The sequence below is a fragment of the Oryzias latipes genome, chromosome 22 (genome assembly GCF_053564925.1).
Source record: "Oryzias latipes strain Hd-rR chromosome 22, Olatipes_Hd-rR_3.1".
Lineage (NCBI taxonomy): Eukaryota > Metazoa > Chordata > Actinopteri > Beloniformes > Adrianichthyidae > Oryzias > Oryzias latipes.
Window position 1 is genome coordinate 21,683,171 of NC_136258.1, and position 18,935 is coordinate 21,702,105.

At 38.2% G+C, this 18,935-nt stretch overlaps 1 protein-coding gene across 4 annotated transcripts in view; it reads left to right on the forward strand.

The window, feature by feature from the left end:
- Positions 1–18,935, forward strand: part of nrd1a (nardilysin a (N-arginine dibasic convertase)) — a 35,274-nt gene continuing 16,339 nt past the window's right edge. Inside the window, exons 1-14 of one of the 4 annotated variants that reach the window (XM_023951426.2) lie at positions 41–118; positions 938–1,077; positions 1,471–1,804; positions 2,208–2,430; positions 4,266–4,347; positions 9,407–9,560; positions 9,991–10,064; positions 10,181–10,276; positions 10,439–10,561; positions 13,933–13,990; positions 15,955–16,028; positions 16,122–16,191; positions 16,281–16,358; positions 18,505–18,625. In XM_023951426.2, the coding sequence (XP_023807194.1) occupies positions 1,623–1,804; positions 2,208–2,430; positions 4,266–4,347; positions 9,407–9,560; positions 9,991–10,064; positions 10,181–10,276; positions 10,439–10,561; positions 13,933–13,990; positions 15,955–16,028; positions 16,122–16,191; positions 16,281–16,358; positions 18,505–18,625 (1,335 nt within the window). In that variant the 5' untranslated portion in view covers positions 41–118; positions 938–1,077; positions 1,471–1,622. Of the gene's footprint in view, positions 119–937; positions 1,078–1,425; positions 1,805–2,207; positions 2,431–4,265; positions 4,348–9,406; positions 9,561–9,990; positions 10,065–10,180; positions 10,277–10,438; positions 10,562–13,932; positions 13,991–15,954; positions 16,029–16,121; positions 16,192–16,280; positions 16,359–18,504; positions 18,626–18,935 lie in introns of those variants that run through there. The other 3 variants (XM_078940943.1, XM_078940941.1, XM_078940942.1) reach the window with 3 other exon arrangements.

An 18,935-nucleotide genomic window follows, 5' to 3' on the forward strand; every position in this document is an offset into this window, starting at 1 on the left:
GGTGAATCGAATTGATTCTAGAAATTATTGGTGATACCCAGCCTTAATAGTTTCTGCTGAGCGCTAGGAGTTCATCAGAAAATCGCCTCTGAGATGTGAGCAGGACTGTTGGTGCAAGGTAAGCACACTTCCACTTCTGGTCATTTATCTGTTTACACACTCTCCCGTTAGCTTACAGCCCCTCACAATCCCAACCTAACATTACAGTGCAGCAAAAATAATGAGCAATATCTGAGCTATCCAGTCGTACAGTTTTGAGCCTGATTCCAGTTCAGACGAGAGAAAAAATGTACATGGATCCAGATGTCTACAAGTGGATACATCAGAATGGAGTAGAGTAGGGAGATTGTAGCACACTGATTGTAGCACCTACATGCTTAATTCAACTTCATTGTATCGTCTGCTCCTGGTTCACAACTATTTCAAGAAGAAATACTCAGAAATGCAATTCTAAGCTCATATATATGAGAAAAATGCCACAAGAACAAGTTGAAAACACCAAAAATAATTTTCATCGCAGTGTGTACGCATCATTTTAAAAAATCAGCAGCAAAGCTTTTGGGGGGAAAAGATGTATTATCTTGATAAAAATCTTGTTTTGTTAGACTACAAAGTTTTAGAATAATTTAAAAAAAAACGTTTAAAAGTTTCCCTTAAAGTCTTAAATAGTCATTTTTATGATTGTGTGAGTGTGGATGGAGGATAAAAAATGGTATCTACAAGTGTACATTTAAAACTTTTAGAGACTTGTGAGAATCTGTGAGTAATTATAACATCCACCAATAAAGACAGCTGGACATTCTGAGTCTAAGAGCCATAATCTGAAGCAGACGCCTGGCAGAAGCGCACAGATGTACTTGTCTGTTTTAGTTCTGCCACTGCACTGTGTTGATGTAACCACTCTTGATTGTTCCGGTCTGGGCACGTGGAGAAACAGAAGTCACGCCCCTTATCCAATGAGCAGGCGCGATAATTCGACGCACGGCGCTGTCAGCCAATCACAGGGCCGCTTGTTGGTAGACGGATGGGGTTCACAATAGTGAGGCCTCTCTGCTCACAGGAAAGAAGACGAGAAAGGTACGGAGAGGCTGCAATCCTGCCGGTTTTTGAAGCATTTCATACATATTTATTTGGTTAAAACACTGTTTCACTATATGTTGGTTACACAATGTCTTCATTTTGTGTGAGTGATTTAAAAAACCTTTTAAATAACACAATGTGTGTAAAACAAGAGAGGAGTGCAGGTTTGGTTTAGAGGCAGAATTTTAGCTGACAGAGACACCTGAATAGGACGAAACCACCAGACAGTCGTAGTGAATAGATGTATTGTTGTAGTGTGAAGCGTGTCTGTGTGTACGTGACAGCACCACGGGCCACAGCCATTTATTTAGACAGTCTTGGTGAATCCGTCATTTTTGGTCCCAGCAGGTCCCGAACATTGATTTGGCCGCGCGCGCGTGTGTTTCTCAGGCAGGGGTGTCATCATTGCCCTGTGGAGGCTGACGCGCTGCGTCTCCGTGCTGAGGAGTAAATTAACGGCGACAGCGAGCTGTCCTGTCGTTTGTGGTCGCGCTCCGCTGTCAGCCCTCGGTGTCAGAGTCCCATCATCGTCCCTGGCGAGGATGCCGCAAAAAACAAACAAGTCGAGAGACGCGCCGCTGGCTGACTCACCGGGCTCTGTCCAGGCGGGCGCCGCCGCCGCTGCCGCTGAGGCGTCCCGGGGGGAGGACCAAGCGGAAGGAGGAGATGACAATGTCGGAGACAGTGAGATCATCAAGTCACCCAGTGATCCCAAGCAGTACAGGTGACCCCTTCTTCTGTGGCTTCACACTGACTGAGCCGAATTATTCACAGTTTGCTTTGCAGATTATTCACATTCTTTCTTATTAATATAAGTTTAAGCTGAATGCATTTTTCATAAAGGTGTAGAAAAAAATGACCTATATCTGCTAACCACACTTCACAAATGATACTAAGCCTCCCCTGCAGGAGGATCTGTATTATTCTTACGATTTCACGCTTTTATGCACGCATCAGTGCCTCAGGCTTCTGTGTGGGGTGCAGGCAGAAAATGTGCTGAGAAGAAGGCCTTCCTTGGCTAAGAACTTTAAAGTGATGCATGATTCAACAGTTGTCTCCAAACGAGGAACAATAAAGCGAACACAGTCCTCTACACAGTCTCACGGTTTTCTTTTGACGCTCTTCAGGTACATCGTCTTAGAGAACGGCCTGCGAGCTTTGCTCATCTCCGATTTCAGCGGACCGGCAGCACCAGAGGACGAGGACTCCGACAAAGAGGAAGAGGGTGAAGAAGAAGAGGATGGAGACTCTGGAGATGAAACAGAGGATGAGTCTGAGGAGGAAGATGGGGACCAGAGCGATGATGAAGATGAGGACGGGAAAAAGAAGAGAGGAAATGCAGAGAAACAGGTGATGCAAGTTTCTTGCTTTGACAGGTTGTGCCAAAAAGCTAAGCATCACCTGAGTCATGATGATAAAAATACTATTTTCATCCTAAAATATGTAAATTTAAAACAGAAACCAACTATGCTAGTCTAATGGAGTTTTAAAAGTACTTCAAATAAGCATTTTTGGTAGAAGTTTTTGTGAAATACTTTTTTTCTTTATTTAACAAAGGGCCATCTTAATTGTGCAAAAAAAAGGTTGAGGATTAAATGTACTGTTGTTACTAATAACTACACTAATTTTCAGGACAACTCTTTGTTTTAGTTGGTTGTTACTGTAAAGAAAATCTTACAAGTAGCTTCCTTTGGGTCGTACACCCTTGTTTCAGTTGGTCCACTGTAAAGATAGTTTGAAAAGAACACATAGTACAACTGGCTACTTGCCTTTGCAGGGAAATAAAGAGCTCCCACTCTGTCCACAGTAATATATATGTTTGATGGAGAGGTGGTTCTAAACTACAAAAATCAAACTGTACAAACACTTCACCCACTTTTCATCCTTTGTGAACACAAAGAAAACACTTTTATTCTATTAAAAGTATTGGGTCGCACTTTTGCATATTTACACAGTGAAGCACTGAATCTAGAACTCCTTGTTCTTAAATACAACAGAAAAAAGCGTGTTGAACTAAATATCTCTATGACACCTTTACAATCATTATTCCATGGTGTACAGCAAGGAGGACATTTGGAAAATGGAAGAAAGGACCTTGGTTTATAAAATGTCATGAAAATCATCCCAAAGACTGTCTTTAAACTACACATCCACACTGTCAGCTGTCATGTAAGGACAAAAAAACGGAATATCTATGGAAGCATGAACCATTCTTCCGTTTTGTTTTTGCATTGGAATGGATGAAGGAAAGAAAAACAAAACGATGGGTTGTAATATTTATTTAAATTTAAGGAGGAACCCTATAACTTCTGAATTGAAGAACAATCAAAAACAAAACAATTTTGATTCAGGCGAGCATCTAACAATCAGGGGGCTTGTCACGCATTAATTTTAATTAAATTTACCCAAATATAAATTCTGTAACAGAAGTAATGCAGTCATATTTTCTCTACATTTAACCCTGAGAACCCAAAAACAGTTTTCTTCTGGGGTTCTTTTTAAGTTCATCAGAAATTTTTGTTTGTTCATTTTGTATAGCAGCAATTAACAGCAGCCAAAAAATAGAAATAAAAGCTAACAAAAATATAAAAATTGAAAAAAATATATATACAAACCAAAAAAAGCCGCCATATCTATCAGACCCCATTTGTTCTCTAGGATTAAATAAATGTTAAATGTTTGTACAATTGCACCTTAGGACTAATACAACCTTTGATGGTAGATTTGACAACAGAAAGCCCCCAAAACAAACCAATGGGTAGCTTGATGGCACCCCTTATCATTGGTCGACAGTTTATCCAGAAGGTAAAGACTTTAACCCACTCAGCCCCTAACTAACCCAGAGATCTTAGTCACCAGCCATTCATCATAACATTTTACAGAAGAAAGAGGCTCTACTCCAATAGAAACTGTTAAAACCTTGTTCAAAGCATTCCAGAACCAGGGATTTCTTGTCATTATAATGATTATATTTAAAAGCAGTGTCATTAAACTCCTTGTTGGTGTGATGGTCAGGTGTGCCAAGACTTTTACCAACACACTGTCATTAACCCCAAACAGCCATTTACTGCTGACAGTCATGTAAAGCACATAAAAATTTGTCCAGAACTTTATTGCCCGCGTTATTGCCTAATTTCGCTCTGAAATTTACAGCCAGCCTCAAACTTTATTTGCCGGTATTTCAGTCTGCAGCGGCGCTGTGTGTCGGCGTGGGCAGCTTCAGCGACCCCGGCGATCTCCCCGGCCTGGCTCACTTCCTGGAGCACAGTGAGTAATTAATTCTGCCCTCATTTCTGTACGTTGCAGCCCCACACTGAAGTGGAGACTGACACTGGCTTACAAAAGTAAGAGTTTCATTTCAATTAAGCTATTAAAAGTAAATCTCTTGAGGATGAAGTAGAGCTAAATAAATAAGCATTCAACGCTCCAGCAGTAAGAGTGATGAAGCTTCTGTGTGAGTTCCAGCCAGCATGCATTTGATCCACACTCTCACTTGTTGTTGACAATTAAGACTTTAAAGCTCGATGAACAACGCAACCCTCTCTGGTTTGCTTGAAAAGAAACTTTCCTAACGGAGAGAAATGAGCTGGAGGCGTATCAGCCGCTGTAAATGCCAGTTAGAGTCTCTTAATCCCACATAAAAGGGGAATCTGCTTTCTTTTCTATTTCCTTTAACATGGGTCATCCCTTTAGAAATGAAAAGAGATAATGCTGTCCCGCTGTTCCTCCTGACACCATGTTCAAAGTGGCAAAGTATTCAATTATTATCTAGTTCATGGAGTCTATTTTGATGGCTCACCTTTGGAGAATAGCCGCAGTTTAAACACTGTAGACACACATTGCAGTCTGCTCTCTTTGTCGCAAACTTGTCCTTAATTTTCTTTGACCTCAATGGAAAGTCATGATGTGAAAAAATGAAGTGACAAACTTAAGAGATTATTAAAGTGCTTTTCTGTGGCTGCCTTCTATTTGGAGCTTCAGAATGTACATATAAACAGAAAATAAAATAAATAAGAAATCAACAAATATGTTAACAGATGCCATTTAAGTTGTTAAATGACTCTTTTGAAATGTCTGAGTAAAAGAGTTAACTGGGTCTTCTGCATCCGCTGTGATTGACAAGTAAATACCTAATTGGAAAAAAAGAAGGATATTATAAAACCACAAAAAAGCTTTGATGCAAGAATGGCTAGTGCTGCAAAAATGTGTTTTATGAAAGGCTTTGGAATTGATGCCTGATATCGTACTGTTTTAAATAAGAGATAAAATAACATTTTCTGATCACCTTTTTGTAAAAATAGATACGTTTTTAATTGGAATATAAAAAAAATATTTCATAATGACACAAAAATGCAAAACATAATGCTGTTATATTAGTTATAAGGTCCTTTTATACATTTTTCTGTTATTAATTTGTTTTTGTTTTTATTTAAAAAAAATATGAAGGATTTAATAAATGAGATGCATTGCATGTAAATTTTGTGGGAATTATTTTCTCTTTGTCTCATAAAATACGTTGATTAAAAAGATTATTTTAAAAGTTTACTTTTTCCAAATATCTGCACAATTGCTAATTGTTGAAATGTAAAAAATTTAGAAAGAAAAACCTACAAAAAGTGTCAATGAGGCTGATACCTTCAGATATGATTTGATTGTTGGAAAATAATGCCGCAAAGCACATTTTTAGCATTATTACATTTTACTTTACTATTAATTTGTATATTTACTTAATTCAAATCAAAATGTAACAGTTTTTATAAAGTGCTCATAAACAAGTTCAAATTCCCCTTTGGTAATTAAATTCAAACAGAAATTGCTTTTGGGTGCTTATATGAAATATTTGTATTTCTCTGCTTTTATTATAAATATTACAGGGAGAAAAAGAGAAACAGAAAAATGGAAAAAGGAGTAAATTTGACTTTGTAATAAAGGTAGCAGGAGTTTGCATGTTCTCCCCGTGCATGCGTGGGTTTTCTCCGGGATCTCCGGCTTCCTCCCACCGTCCAAAAACATGCTACATAGGTTGATTGGCAACTCTAAATTGTCCATAGGTGTGAGTGTGAGAGCGAATGGATGTGTGATTGAGGATATTCTACCCTGCGACAGACTGGCGACCAGTCCAGGGTATCCCTTGCCTTCGCCCAAGTGGCCGGGATAGGCTCCGGCAACCCCGTGACCCCGAAAGGGAATAAACGGTTAAGAAGATGAATGAATGAATGAATAAAGGTCGCATATTGCACAATTTTCACTCTTAGTTCTTTCCAGATCATTTGTGCTTTCTTTAAAGGGGAGAAAAGAGAACTAAAGGGAAAACAAAAATGAACTTGATTCCTGTTTTTACTTTAGCAGAGCTTAACATTTCTCATGTTTCTAAGTGTCCAAGCAGACAAACGATGTTTTATCATTATTAAGACATATATCACATATATCTCTGGGGTCAAATGTGGCTGCTCTTTTTTGTTTTCTTTTCTTTTTTTCTTTTTTCTTTTTAAATCTTTTTTTAAAAAGTTTATTCTTTTTTTTTTATGACTGCTGTCAATTGTTGCTACCCAAAGTTGTCAAATTGACTTCAAAAGCCCAGAAGAAAATTGCTCTTGGGTTCTCCGGGGGTGAAATGGATTTCTTTGCAGGCTTTTGTGAATTGTAAAATTAAAAAGTAGTCCAACTTTATAACTTCTAAAAGGGATACACCTGCAAGAATTGGTTGAAAGTAAAGCAACAACCATTGCTGTGTAATTTTCTAAACCAGGCTATGCAAATGTTTACTTTTGCAGTCAATTTTGAATGGCCGTGGGAAGTTGCTACCGTTTGAAACCAGTCTTCAGTGGTCTTCCAAAGAAATGCAACTTTTTGGGTTTGCATTGGATTTAGGAACAGAAGTTGGGGGCTTCTTTAAAAAAAAACCAAAAAAAAGCATGTTAGGAATGAACAAATTCGGCTTTTTTCCTGCAGCTCAAGCTTTCATTGGTAATGTTGTAGTTCATACTCCTTACTTCAAGCCATGATGAGAGGTTGGTTCGGTTTGGTTTAAAACTAAAGGGTTTTATGTAGCCTGGTATTTTGCACAGCTCACCCCAATCACAATTTTGTCCTTTTACTGCAGGCGAGGTTTTATTGACAAATCTTTCTTCCACTTTGTGCTGCTTTTTCTACTCAGGTCAGAATTAGAGACTGGAGTCTCAAAGGACTCAAACAGGCTTTTTGTGCTCCTTTTCCCACAATTAGTCCTCATCTTTTCACTATGTATCAAACTCATCAACTACAAGCGGCCATTTAGGTCACAGAATAAACGGAATACAACAATAAGTAAACTCAAAGCCTCTTCAATATTAATTATTTCTTTAAGATTCTCAAAACGGCAACTGCACAACAGCTTCTTAACAAATGTACATCATTAATTAATCATCAAGTGACATACATCCAACTCTCGGTGGTACAGAAAGACTAAGAGCTGTTTTCATGATTTGATCAGTTAGTCGTCTTCCAACAGAAAGAAGGTGGGATTTCCCTGCATTCAGTGAGTAAAGGAGCAGCAGAAAGATGCATGTCTGCAACAGTGACTGGATTAGATCACTAAAGTCCTTATCACACATTTTGTCAACAAGAACATTTAGCTTCTGTGAGTTGTAATTTAAATCTGCTATGCAAACATTTAATTGGGCCTATTTGTGCTTTTCTTAAACCTTTCAGATTAAATTATATCCATATGTACGGCAATATATTACCTTTGACACACTAAAGAATTCTTTTTTTGAATGTAATATGAGTTATTTTCGCAGTGTATTTTGCTACCTAGAAGTAAGACGACTCAATCTTTGAGGCTCCGCCTTTCTCTCCGTGTGGGTTCCTGCCCATTTCATGACGTCAACCTAGAGCCGGCCTCGGCAGCATGTCTGCATTTTGTGCACGAAAACAAACAAGATCCAAACTTTTGCAAAGATGGATGTGCATATGCACATATAAAAATAAAAGCGTTTGGCAGATCACAGCTAGCTCCACGGAAAAGGCGTGTGTTTCTGTTAGCCTGGGGGCGGTGATGGCAGTGCAGATTCTTCTTGGAAGGGGCTGTTCCTCACTTATGTACGTCAAAATATGATAACGCGGTCTAAAGCTGTACGATATGAGAAAATCTCACAATATGCGAAATTAGTGATTAGTATTGCGATAACGATATAACTTGCAGTATATAAACAAATAAAACCATCATTCCCATTTTATTGCATCAGTTTAAAAATTATACTCCAAATGATCCTCGTCGACCTTGGAGGCGAACATCTAACACAATAGGGCTCCATCTGATTGGTCAACAACGTGAAGAGGTCCATCCAAATGGTCAAATGAATAAAGGGATTTATTTGATTCGTCAAATGCTTCAAGTTGCCATACGATTGTTTTAGCACATTTAAGGTAACCATTTATTGCAATTTTCGCTGTCTTTTGCGATATGCATATTGCACAGCTTGATATCGTGACAACGATAAATTTGCGGGATATTGTGCAGGCCTAACGTAGTCGTTTTCATGGGTTGGGAGGGGTTGGTGCTCAGAGCACTGGTTTTTAGAGCAATACTCAGTACTCTTTTGGTGAGGAATAAACGTTATAAGACACTTAAAAGCTCAAAACAATGATTTTGAATGGTATAGGTCCTTATATTCGTGTATTTTTCTTTTTTCTTCCTGTTGCTGTTTGGATGACCACAGACACATCTTTAATTTTTGTGTAACAAAGAGTTGAAATTAATGATGATAAAAAGAAAAAAACTGGTGTAGCTTTGTCTAAAACCGAAATAAGCATTAATGTCTCTCTGGAAATGTTCTACTGGCTCGGAGAGCCACTTTTATACCAAGCCAACTCTGTTGATGCTGCAATCAGTAGAGGTGGCTCACTGTTGCTCCCAAGTGATTTTTCCAGGCAGCTTTGGCAATACGGCATATTTATATAACATATTCTGCTGCACACGACAAACTTAACCTGCCTCACAAAGACCCTGTCATATGACAGCTGCAAAAGGATAACTTATAGAGAAAATTATACAAATGTTATGATAAAACTGTTAAGACTTAAAAACAAATGATACACAATTTTTTGCCCTTTTTATTTTTTAAACATTTCTCAAACTATCATGGAAATCACAAACGGCTTTTTACAGCACTGCCTGAGATGACTCTGAGGCAGAACTGACCTTTTGTTTTTGCAGAAAATGCATTTTGGTTTATTCTTTCTACACAATAAAAAAAAAAAAGCCCTTCACTGTAAAAGTAGTTGGTAATTTTTGTATTTTTCATCCTTTTGTATTTTGCACTCGTCTCCTCTTCTCCTCTGGCAGTGGTCTTCATGGGCAGCGAGAAATATCCCTCAGAAAATGGCTTTGATGCGTTCCTCAAGAAGCACGGCGGCAGCGACAACGCCTCCACCGACTGCGAAAGGACCGTCTTTCAGTTTGACGTCCAGAGAAAAAACTTCAAAGAAGCTCTTGACAGGTGAGAATGGAGGAGAGTTTTTTTGTTTGTTTGTTTTTGGGCTGTAATGGTTTATATAGGGATTTCTTTTGAGCCATGTGATGATTGACAGACAAGCATTAATACAGGAGGAAGACAAACGAAAGAACCCCTTAAGACATACCAAATACAGTGACTGTAAATTCTGCTGTTGCTCTGATCCTCTGCCGTTTATTAAAAATAGCTGATTTTTAATTTGAGTCCTACAAAAAAATATAACAGGAGCTTCTGCTGTTCCACTTTCTCTTCTGTGCGGAGAGGGCAGTTTTAACATCGAACACAGTGAGCCTGATTTTTAGAAATCTGGACCCTCATCATGTTGAGATGAGGTGTGAGGTGTGAAACTCACAAGGTTCAGATTTGCTTCTCTGATGGAGATTATGGTGGAACACAGCATGTTTTTTGTCGGCAGGTGGGCGCAATTCTTCATCTGCCCTCTGATGATCCGAGACGCCATCGACAGGGAGGTGGAGGCCGTCGACAGCGGTGAGCCTCTGTTTATCACTCCACTACTTAGACAAATACCAGCTCGCAAGTTCCTTTTTATTTACTTCCTCATTATGGTTTTTTTCCTCATTTCTTCCTGTCTTCTTGCCTGCTAGAGTACCAGCTGGCTAAGCCGTCCGACTCACACAGGAAGGAGATGTTGTTTGGCAGTCTGGCCAAACCTGGACACCCTATGGGCAAATTCTACTGGGGTGAGTAGATAAAAACAACCCCTGGGAAATTTTACAACTCACAGAGGAGACTCAGCGTTAACCAACATAAGGGGGGAAGCAATTCCAAATTTTATTCCCCAACAGGTTATATCCGGGGTTTGTTTTGGTGGTGTATTGATCCGTCCCTTGTGACAACACTAGGAAATGCGCAGACGCTGAAGCAGGAGCCCAAGAAGAAGAAGATCAATGTGTATAAGCGACTGCGTGCCTTCTGGAAGAAGTACTACTCAGCCCACTACATGACTCTGGCAGTGCAGTCAAAAGGTCAGGAAAATCTGTCCCACTTAGCTTACTTTTGCAGGCAGTCAATTGACAGGAGCCTAATGGATTTTTGTATAATGTCACACAACAGAATAAACTGATTAATTGGAAAAGCAATCTGTAGATTAATGAAAAATTACCCTCATTTGCACAAATAAGGATCCACTTTTTCCATGTTCAGCCAGTTGGAGATAATTGATCCCAAATCAACTGGAATTGCTCTCAGATACAAAATATGTAACACATTTTCAGGGTTTTCACAGAAATGCCACTCAGCTAATTAATTACTTCATACCAGTAAAGTAATGGAATGAGTTGACATTCTGTGCTGAGAATGATCATACTCAGCAAACTAATTAGTTCTTCGTCCTTTATTTAATGTGCATTTGATCGTTTTTTTTTAGTCTTCCACGCACGGTAAACACTCTTTGTGAGAATAAGCCAGTATGAGGTTGGTCATAAAAAAACATCACTGCTGTCTGATGATAAAGCATTAAAACCCAGTTCAATTCTGGAAAATGAGATAATATTAAATTTTTGATAATTTATAATTAGTCATGTTAGGTTTTTTATTGAAATGTCCTTTAGTAAGACACCAGAAACCACATTACTGTTAATTTTTTTCCTGAATAAACTCATCCTCCGCCTTCTCCTAAAGTGTAAACGCTCGATCGATTCCATGCCCAGTTTATGTCAAACGAATCCAGTTTAATACAGAAACATTTAAATGACAAGCAAATGGGCCTTACTGAGGTTTGGCAAAGTCCTACTCTGTATTAATTGAGGTATGGCCCCCAGGACACTCTTACCTAGAAAAGGCCAGGAGGTCATGGAAGAGCCCAGGCAGTTATTCACCACATTGACCTGCAATTGTCCCCCTTTGCTCTGCCTAAGCTCATCACATTACGTCTCTCATTTAAATGCATTTCCCCAAATCCCACAACAATATTATTTATCACCTGCCGAAACCAAACCCCAGCTTCAGCAGTGAAATTCTGGACCTGCTGATAACATCATCCATATGTGCAACATATGGATGATTATCATTATACTTGGAGGTTTTACACATCCACATGGACCCCCCCTCCCCCTCAAGTTGCTCGGCTGTGGACCTCCTGGAGCTCCTTGAGTGTGCAATTAAAGCAGCATGTTGATGGGCCCACACATACCTTTTAACCTGGAAATCACTGACTCTGCCTCCATTTACAACTCTCAGTGTGTGATTTGGAAACGTCTGACCATGAGGCAGAAGCCTTGGTCCTCTCATTCAAAACCCTCTGAACCTGGATAACTTACTACCGTCACACATTTCCCATCAGGTTCTGCGCCCATAATTTTCTGGAGCTCCATGTCCCACAACAATCCAGATTTTCCAGATCAGCCCCATGGCTCATAAGAGACTTTGGAGAATGAAGACAGCTCAACCGGCTCAATATACATTCATAGACTTGGTTGTGGGGCAATCGAAGGCCTTCTCCAAGGCTAAGGCCACAGCTAGGTCATAAAAGTAGCAATAACTTTTTTTTTGTATTTTTATTTTATTTTTTTTACAATAAATCTTCTAGTAAAACCCCCAAGCCAGACATGCAGTGACTGCACTGATGAACTTAATGTCCTTTTTATCCTAAAAAGTAGAATCTAAACACCCTGACTTTTATGTTACCCCTCCAACAGTTGCTCAGACTCCAGAAACAGTGATCATACTTCACGTCACTTCACTGACACCACCTAAAGAAGGGTTTAGGGAGCCATACAAAATATAGAGTATTCTACATGTTTCCTGGCTCCTCTCTATATATTTGTTTAAAGAAAAACCTTTCAGTCATCAGTTCACTCTGTATTATAATTTGCCCTCACATGAAAGAAAGCCCCTGGCTGGATGCAAAGGACTGTCACAAACCTTGATTTTAAGCACGTGTATCACTTAAAAATCGCATGAGCCAAGTCTTCTTTCCCCCTCCAAAAAATGTAAACCAAAACTCCACAACTGTCTCTCTTGACCTGATGCTGGTGGGTTGTTTTATAGCTACGTCTTCTCCAGGCTGGGTAACTGTAAAAGCCTTTCTCATCAGGATCTCTAACAGATGCCTGCAGAAGCTTCAGCTCATTCAGAACTTTGCTGCCAGGATCTTGACCACTTCACACTTCAGACTCTCCATTGGTTTCACCCTCCACACCAGAATACATTGTAAACTCTGACTCCTGACTCATCAGCGTATCCATGGAAACGCCCCAGTCTACCTCATAGGGCTCCTCATTCCACACAAAATCTCCAGAAGCATGTCATTCCTCTGTCTTTAACAGCGCAGGACCGGGCTCTTCACAATAGAAGACCAAGCTGCTGCCACACTTATGCAAAGCGTTCTCCCAGGGTCTTTAAGGCTCAACAGACTTCAGAGTCTTACAAAAAGCTAAAAAATATTTTCATTCAAAAAGGCCCTTAAGGAAATTTGTCTGTAGCTTATGTTGTTCCTAGTTGTTTGTGTCAATGCATCAACTATCTATACTTCCTTTTTTGTTATTCCATGATTTTGAATTTTGTGGCACTTTATGGTTTTCACAAAATGTAGAGTATTATAAATACAATGTATTATTAATATTATTGATCTGGACTCTTTTCAAAGACAATTAATTAAATTTTGCCTCAGGGCAATATAATCATTTAGCTTTTTTTGTGAAGTTTAATAAGAAATTACCATAAAAATCAGTTGCTGAAAGTTTTCAAACCAATGCAATTTAGCAGGAAACACTATATTTAAATTACGGTGGATGGAGAACAAAATAAGTTTAGTCTCAACAGCTTCCCAAAAACATCCCGGTGGTATTACAGTTTACTTTGATTTTATCGTCATGATAAAATATTTTTTTAATGTTAATAATAGGGCTGATTTTAGTACTATTTACTAGTGGTATATTTTTCAATTATATGTCTAAATGTTATTATAATGATAATTTAGTTCTAAACTTGGATTCTATGGGTTAATACATTTGTTAACAAGATCTCAAAAAGCTTTTAAAATAAATTATTCCAAAAGTTAGGTACTTTTTTATTTTTATTAACTATCAAATATAAAAGGTATTCTGTTGTTCATTGAGTCAAAAGTTGGCAAGAAAAAAAACAACAGTATAAATAAAACATTAGTATAAAATCTGAATTTACTTTGGTTAAAAAAGAAAGGTTTTTTATTTCCAGAACCGTAAGATGTAAAATTAAACTTTTAACTTAAGTTTAAAATGTTTAGACATTTTCAGGATTTTTATTGCATTTTGATGGACTAAATCTGAAATTTTAAAAGGAGACCATGTTTTCTGCTTCTGAGTTACCTGAAGTGCTGAACAGACAAAGTTGAATTAGGTCTGTGTTTGTCTCCCAGAGAAGCTGGACACTCTGGAGGAGTGGGTGAAAGAGATCTTCAGCAAAGTGCCCCACAAGTAAGTATGAGAGAGAAGGACTCTCAGTTACTTTGAAGGTGTGCTGCCATTATGCAGATCTTGTCTCAACATTTCATACTCTGCTGCATCTCTTTCTCTTTTCCCTCCAACTCTTGTCATTCTTGTTTTATTTTTCATCGTGATACGCATGAAAGAGATCCCTCCAGATGAGCTGAGTTTGTGTTTCGTTGCAGTGCTCAGCTTCTCTATGCTCTATCAACCGTTGTGGTACCCCCCCCCCCCCCCCATTTTTTTTTTAAGGGAATCAGCATGCATTTCATGCTTACATGAAAGCCATGCAACCTCCAGTTTTTTAAGCCTTTCATTTCAATTACAGGATTACATTTTCCTGTGCTGAGCTAACGAAGCAATCCTCTCAAGTGATTTTAACTCCCTCAGCTAAACCAAATTCATTTCCATCCAGCTTGAAAGCATAAAATTAAAGATGTGCAACATTTGAAAATATACCCGTATTTTAAGTTTTTGTTTGTATGAAAGTGTTTTCTCTAAAAATGTTTTTTTTTTTTTTATGAAAAAGGAGTGCTTTATGGGGTAGGAACAAAGAAATCTATTGTTGGGTATTTATATATATACATTTTACTTTAGTACAATAATTGTGTTTTTTTAATACTTTCTCACTTTGGCACTTCAGGGAACGTGATATGCCATGGTTAGTTTTTTTTTTGCCAGAGTATCGTCAGTTTTCATTAATAATCCCTTCTTTTTCCCCTCTTTTATTTTAACATTAAAAACTGTTACTTTAAGAATTTCAGACTTTAAAAAAAAAATCTTTCTCTACCAGATTTTGTTTTTAAAATATATTTTTCATTAAAGATACATAAAGTGTCTATTAAAAACATAACCGATGAAAATAAGACAGCTTGAAAGGTAAAAATGACTGTTAGATGATTAGCTTATGAGGAAAAAAACAAAAGTTCTTATTTAACTGCAGTTTTTGTTGAAAAACAACATTTTTGATTCAATCAGACAAAGTATTAAGGAATCTTCTTCGAACTTACAAAAACAATTCACTTATCTAGAAAGTCCATCACAACAATAAACGACAAATGCATTTTCGGTCCATGTAATGCTACGAACACACCGGGTAATTTACACGTGATCAACTATAAAATGTTAGTCGCTGATTGGTCAAAGTTCAACTGGTTTAATTTTTAGCGTTCTGTTCAAGATCCCTGCGATTTTATGTTTAGAGCCCATAAACAGGCTTAAAAACCTCCGCAGCAACGTCCGAAACGCACATTTACGTGCATTTACATAGACTTTTCATTGGAAGCATTCACACGACTGTGTATTTCTGAGCCCGGTGTGAACATAGCATAACAGATTAACAAGTGAAATTGAGATAAATTATATTCTGGAGAAATCAGTTTGGTCAAATGTATCACATTAGTACAATTGTTATGTCTGCTCTGAGAAATAGAGGATCTTTATTACATTTCTTTATACAAATTGTGCTTTTTGGAAATTGACATCAGAAGATAAAAAAAGCTGACGCACATATAAGCTTATTATTCTACAAGTTTCCACTTCAGTTAAAAACCTGAAATAGAAACAAACAACAGTAGATGTTCACAAAATAATCAAGAAAAAATCTGAAAAATACTGTCACTGTTAGGAAATTCAAAAATGTTATTCAGAAAAAACAAAAATTAGATAAAATGATAGATAGATGGATAGATAATTGTATTAATTCAGAGGGGAACTTGCAAGTCCATCCATTGCTCCAAATATACACAATAAATATGAGAATACTAAAATTATATTAAAATTAATAATAGTCATAAAAACCACGTCATTTGTCAAATGGACTTAGAATAGAATGGAATTGAAAAAATGAATAAAAGTAGTTGATGGTTCAGAAATCAGCATTTCACTTGGAGGGTTTTTGGTTTTAAGATCATCAGAGCCTGTTAGACTAACTGACTTTGTTTTGGATTGAGCAGCGGTTTGCCGAAGCCAGATTTCTCTGATTTGTTGGACCCATTTGACACCCCAGCCTTCTGCAAGCTCTACAGAGGTAATGATGTCAGGTCGTTCTTAACCCAAATGTGTGATGCAGACCTGGGAGTAGTTGGGTCACCGGATTTCTCTGGCTTGTGTCTGTTCACAGTGGTTCCTGTTGGAAAGGTTCACGCTCTCAATATTACCTGGGCTCTTCCCCCACAAGAGAAACACTACAGGTGAGCTGCACTCAGCAGAGAGAAATGAAATGTGCTTCACTTTGACTGGAAACCAACCGCAGCTGGTCCTGTTTGTTTCCACTTTTCAGGGTGAAGCCTCTCCACTACATCTCATGGCTGATTGGCCATGAAGGCGAAGGAAGCATCCTGTCATTGTTGAGAAAGAAGTGAGTGTTGCTGGCTCCGGCAGTTTGTTTTTGCTGGATTTTGAGGGCTCTCCAAACCCCAATTAAAAACAATTCAATTTGCCTGTTGTATATGAGCTTCTGCAGCTCTGAGTGTTGGGTCTTCAGACTCTACTCGTCATGCATTCTCATTGCTGGATGTGGCTTCATAAGAGCGTTTCACCCTCTTGTTGCTAAGAGGCTGTGCCAAGCGCTCTGTTGTCCCACAATACCAAGAGCCCATCCAACAGCCCCATCAGCTCCACTTGGATGGATGTCATGTTGGTAAAATATTGCTGTTTATTCTGTGTAATTTTTTTCGCATGTTGGTAAGTGATGGCAATGAAATTTGAGTGTGCTCACTCTCGATTTCCACCCGACGCAAACCTCCTAGACAGAAGAGGCAGTTTGCATCGGATGAACATCAAGGGCCGCTTTGACCAGCTCAGCCTACTCACAGTTTTCACTAAATTATTGATGGATCTGCCTGTCATGATCTAAACTACAGATGCCATTCAATATTTCTTCCCTTCTTGCAAATCAATTTTTCAGTCTTAGTACCTTGGTTGAAGTCATCAGTGATTATTTCTGCTGTTCATCACATCTGTCAGTGTTTCTAACACAAGTTTTTGGCCGTTTATAAATAATTCAAACCTTCCTGCGCACAGGGATGGACTGAAATGAATGTATAGGTTGACCGATTAATGTGCTTAATCTTTGCCATTTAAAAAATAAAATCAGCCTCAGCCAACGCCTGAGGATATTAATCTTATTAACAGGCAGGCACATCTGCTGGCAGCACAATGCTGTTGCTGTGGAGACATGAAAAAGCCCCTTTAGTCAGTCCAATTGCTTCTGCTACGTGCACATCCCAGTGGATTTTTGAGCAGCAGAGAAAAAAAAAAAACCTTTGAAGGAGCGAGCATTTACGTGATGTTTCAGTCAGAACAAGAAACTGAGACTTCATTTTTCCTGCATTTATATTGTTTTCCTAAAAAGATACTCTTCTCATGCGCTTTGTAAAGACAAGTGAAGTCGCATTCATACTATTCAATGTCTCACTCGTATGTCAGCGTGAGGTCTGGCTCCATTTTCCAGTTTGCTGCCTCACTTGAATCGACACCAAACGTGTGGGTTCATGTTTAGAAAGCAGCCTAATGTTACATCGGTGCTAAAATCACTGCACATCCACACCCTAGTGGGTAAAAGATTTGTTTTCAGAGGGTTTCAAATGTCTAATAGTAATTTCTTTTGCAGGTTTGGGCTGATGGAGCTAGATTCATACTGCTTTCTATTTGTTTTTGCCTTTTTTTAAGTCTAAAAAGATAAATCTTTTTTAGGTTTTATCAATATTTGCACGATTTTGTTATTAAACTTGGTTGTTTTGAATTTCTAAATTGTTTTAATGTACAAGAGTCCAGCTCTGATTCCAAATTTCCATCAATCAAGTTTCCATTCATAGAAATATGTGCCTCTTGTAGTTTATTTTTAAATGTTGCAGTAACAGTTTTTACAAAACAACTTCCGCTTTCATTCAGTTTAAAAAGTGGACATGGGAATACTGTGTCTTACAGTCTAACTACGATCATCTTTGATCTATTGTGAAAGCCTTCCCAATGGTCTTAGAATTACGATTATCCTGCTATTAGCTCTTTAAAAAATTTGCGTCATTTTCTAGGACATAGTTTCTGCCCCCCCTGTCCCTGCCCCAAACTGAGACCTCTCTGTTTACACCTTTAGCTTACATCCCCTCACTCCACCAACCTAACATTACCGATGCAAAAAAAACGGCGAGCAATATTGGCGCTATCCAGCCGTACAGTTTGGAGGCAGATGCTAATTTATAAATACGCTCTTTTTCAAGCAAAACGTTTTCCATCTGCTCCTAAATCACAGCAATTTGAATGAAGAAATACTCAGAAATGCAATTTCAGGCTTAATCGTCCTAATATTTGTCGTCCATCATCAGAAAAATGCCAGAAGATTATGCTAAAAACACCAAAAATCACAATTTTCTTTGGAAGGGCTCTTCATCCAAAGGGAAATTAACTAAGATTCAATCAGGCTGATTAGTAAACTTTGTCTTTGTAATCTGAATTGATTCAAGTCAGAAATGTAGCAGTGATAAGTGATTGATTTCTGTCTGTAGGTGTTGGGCTTTGGCTCTGTTTGGGGGAAACAGCGAAACTGGCTTTGACCAGAACACCACCTACTCCATCTTCTCCATCTCCATCACCCTCACCAACGAAGGGTTTCAAAACTTCTACCAGGTAAAGAAAGCTCTAATAGTTTTTCTCTTTTCTTCCTCCTTTTTCTTTCACACTTCAAAAATAGGCCCTTTAGAAATAAGTCACAAACGTTAACCCTATTGGCAGATTTTCTTTAAATAAGCAAAAATATCTGCCAACAGGGTTAGAAACACGGTCTTTCTAAGAATTCTCATTTTAAAAATGTAGTTGCTAAGACATGTTTTATACAGCCAAGACTATTTGCTGATGAAAAACTTGTGATTTTCTTGCAAGACAGAAAATAAGACAATTATTCTTGAGATTCAATTTTTGCAGTGCACCAAAAATAAAA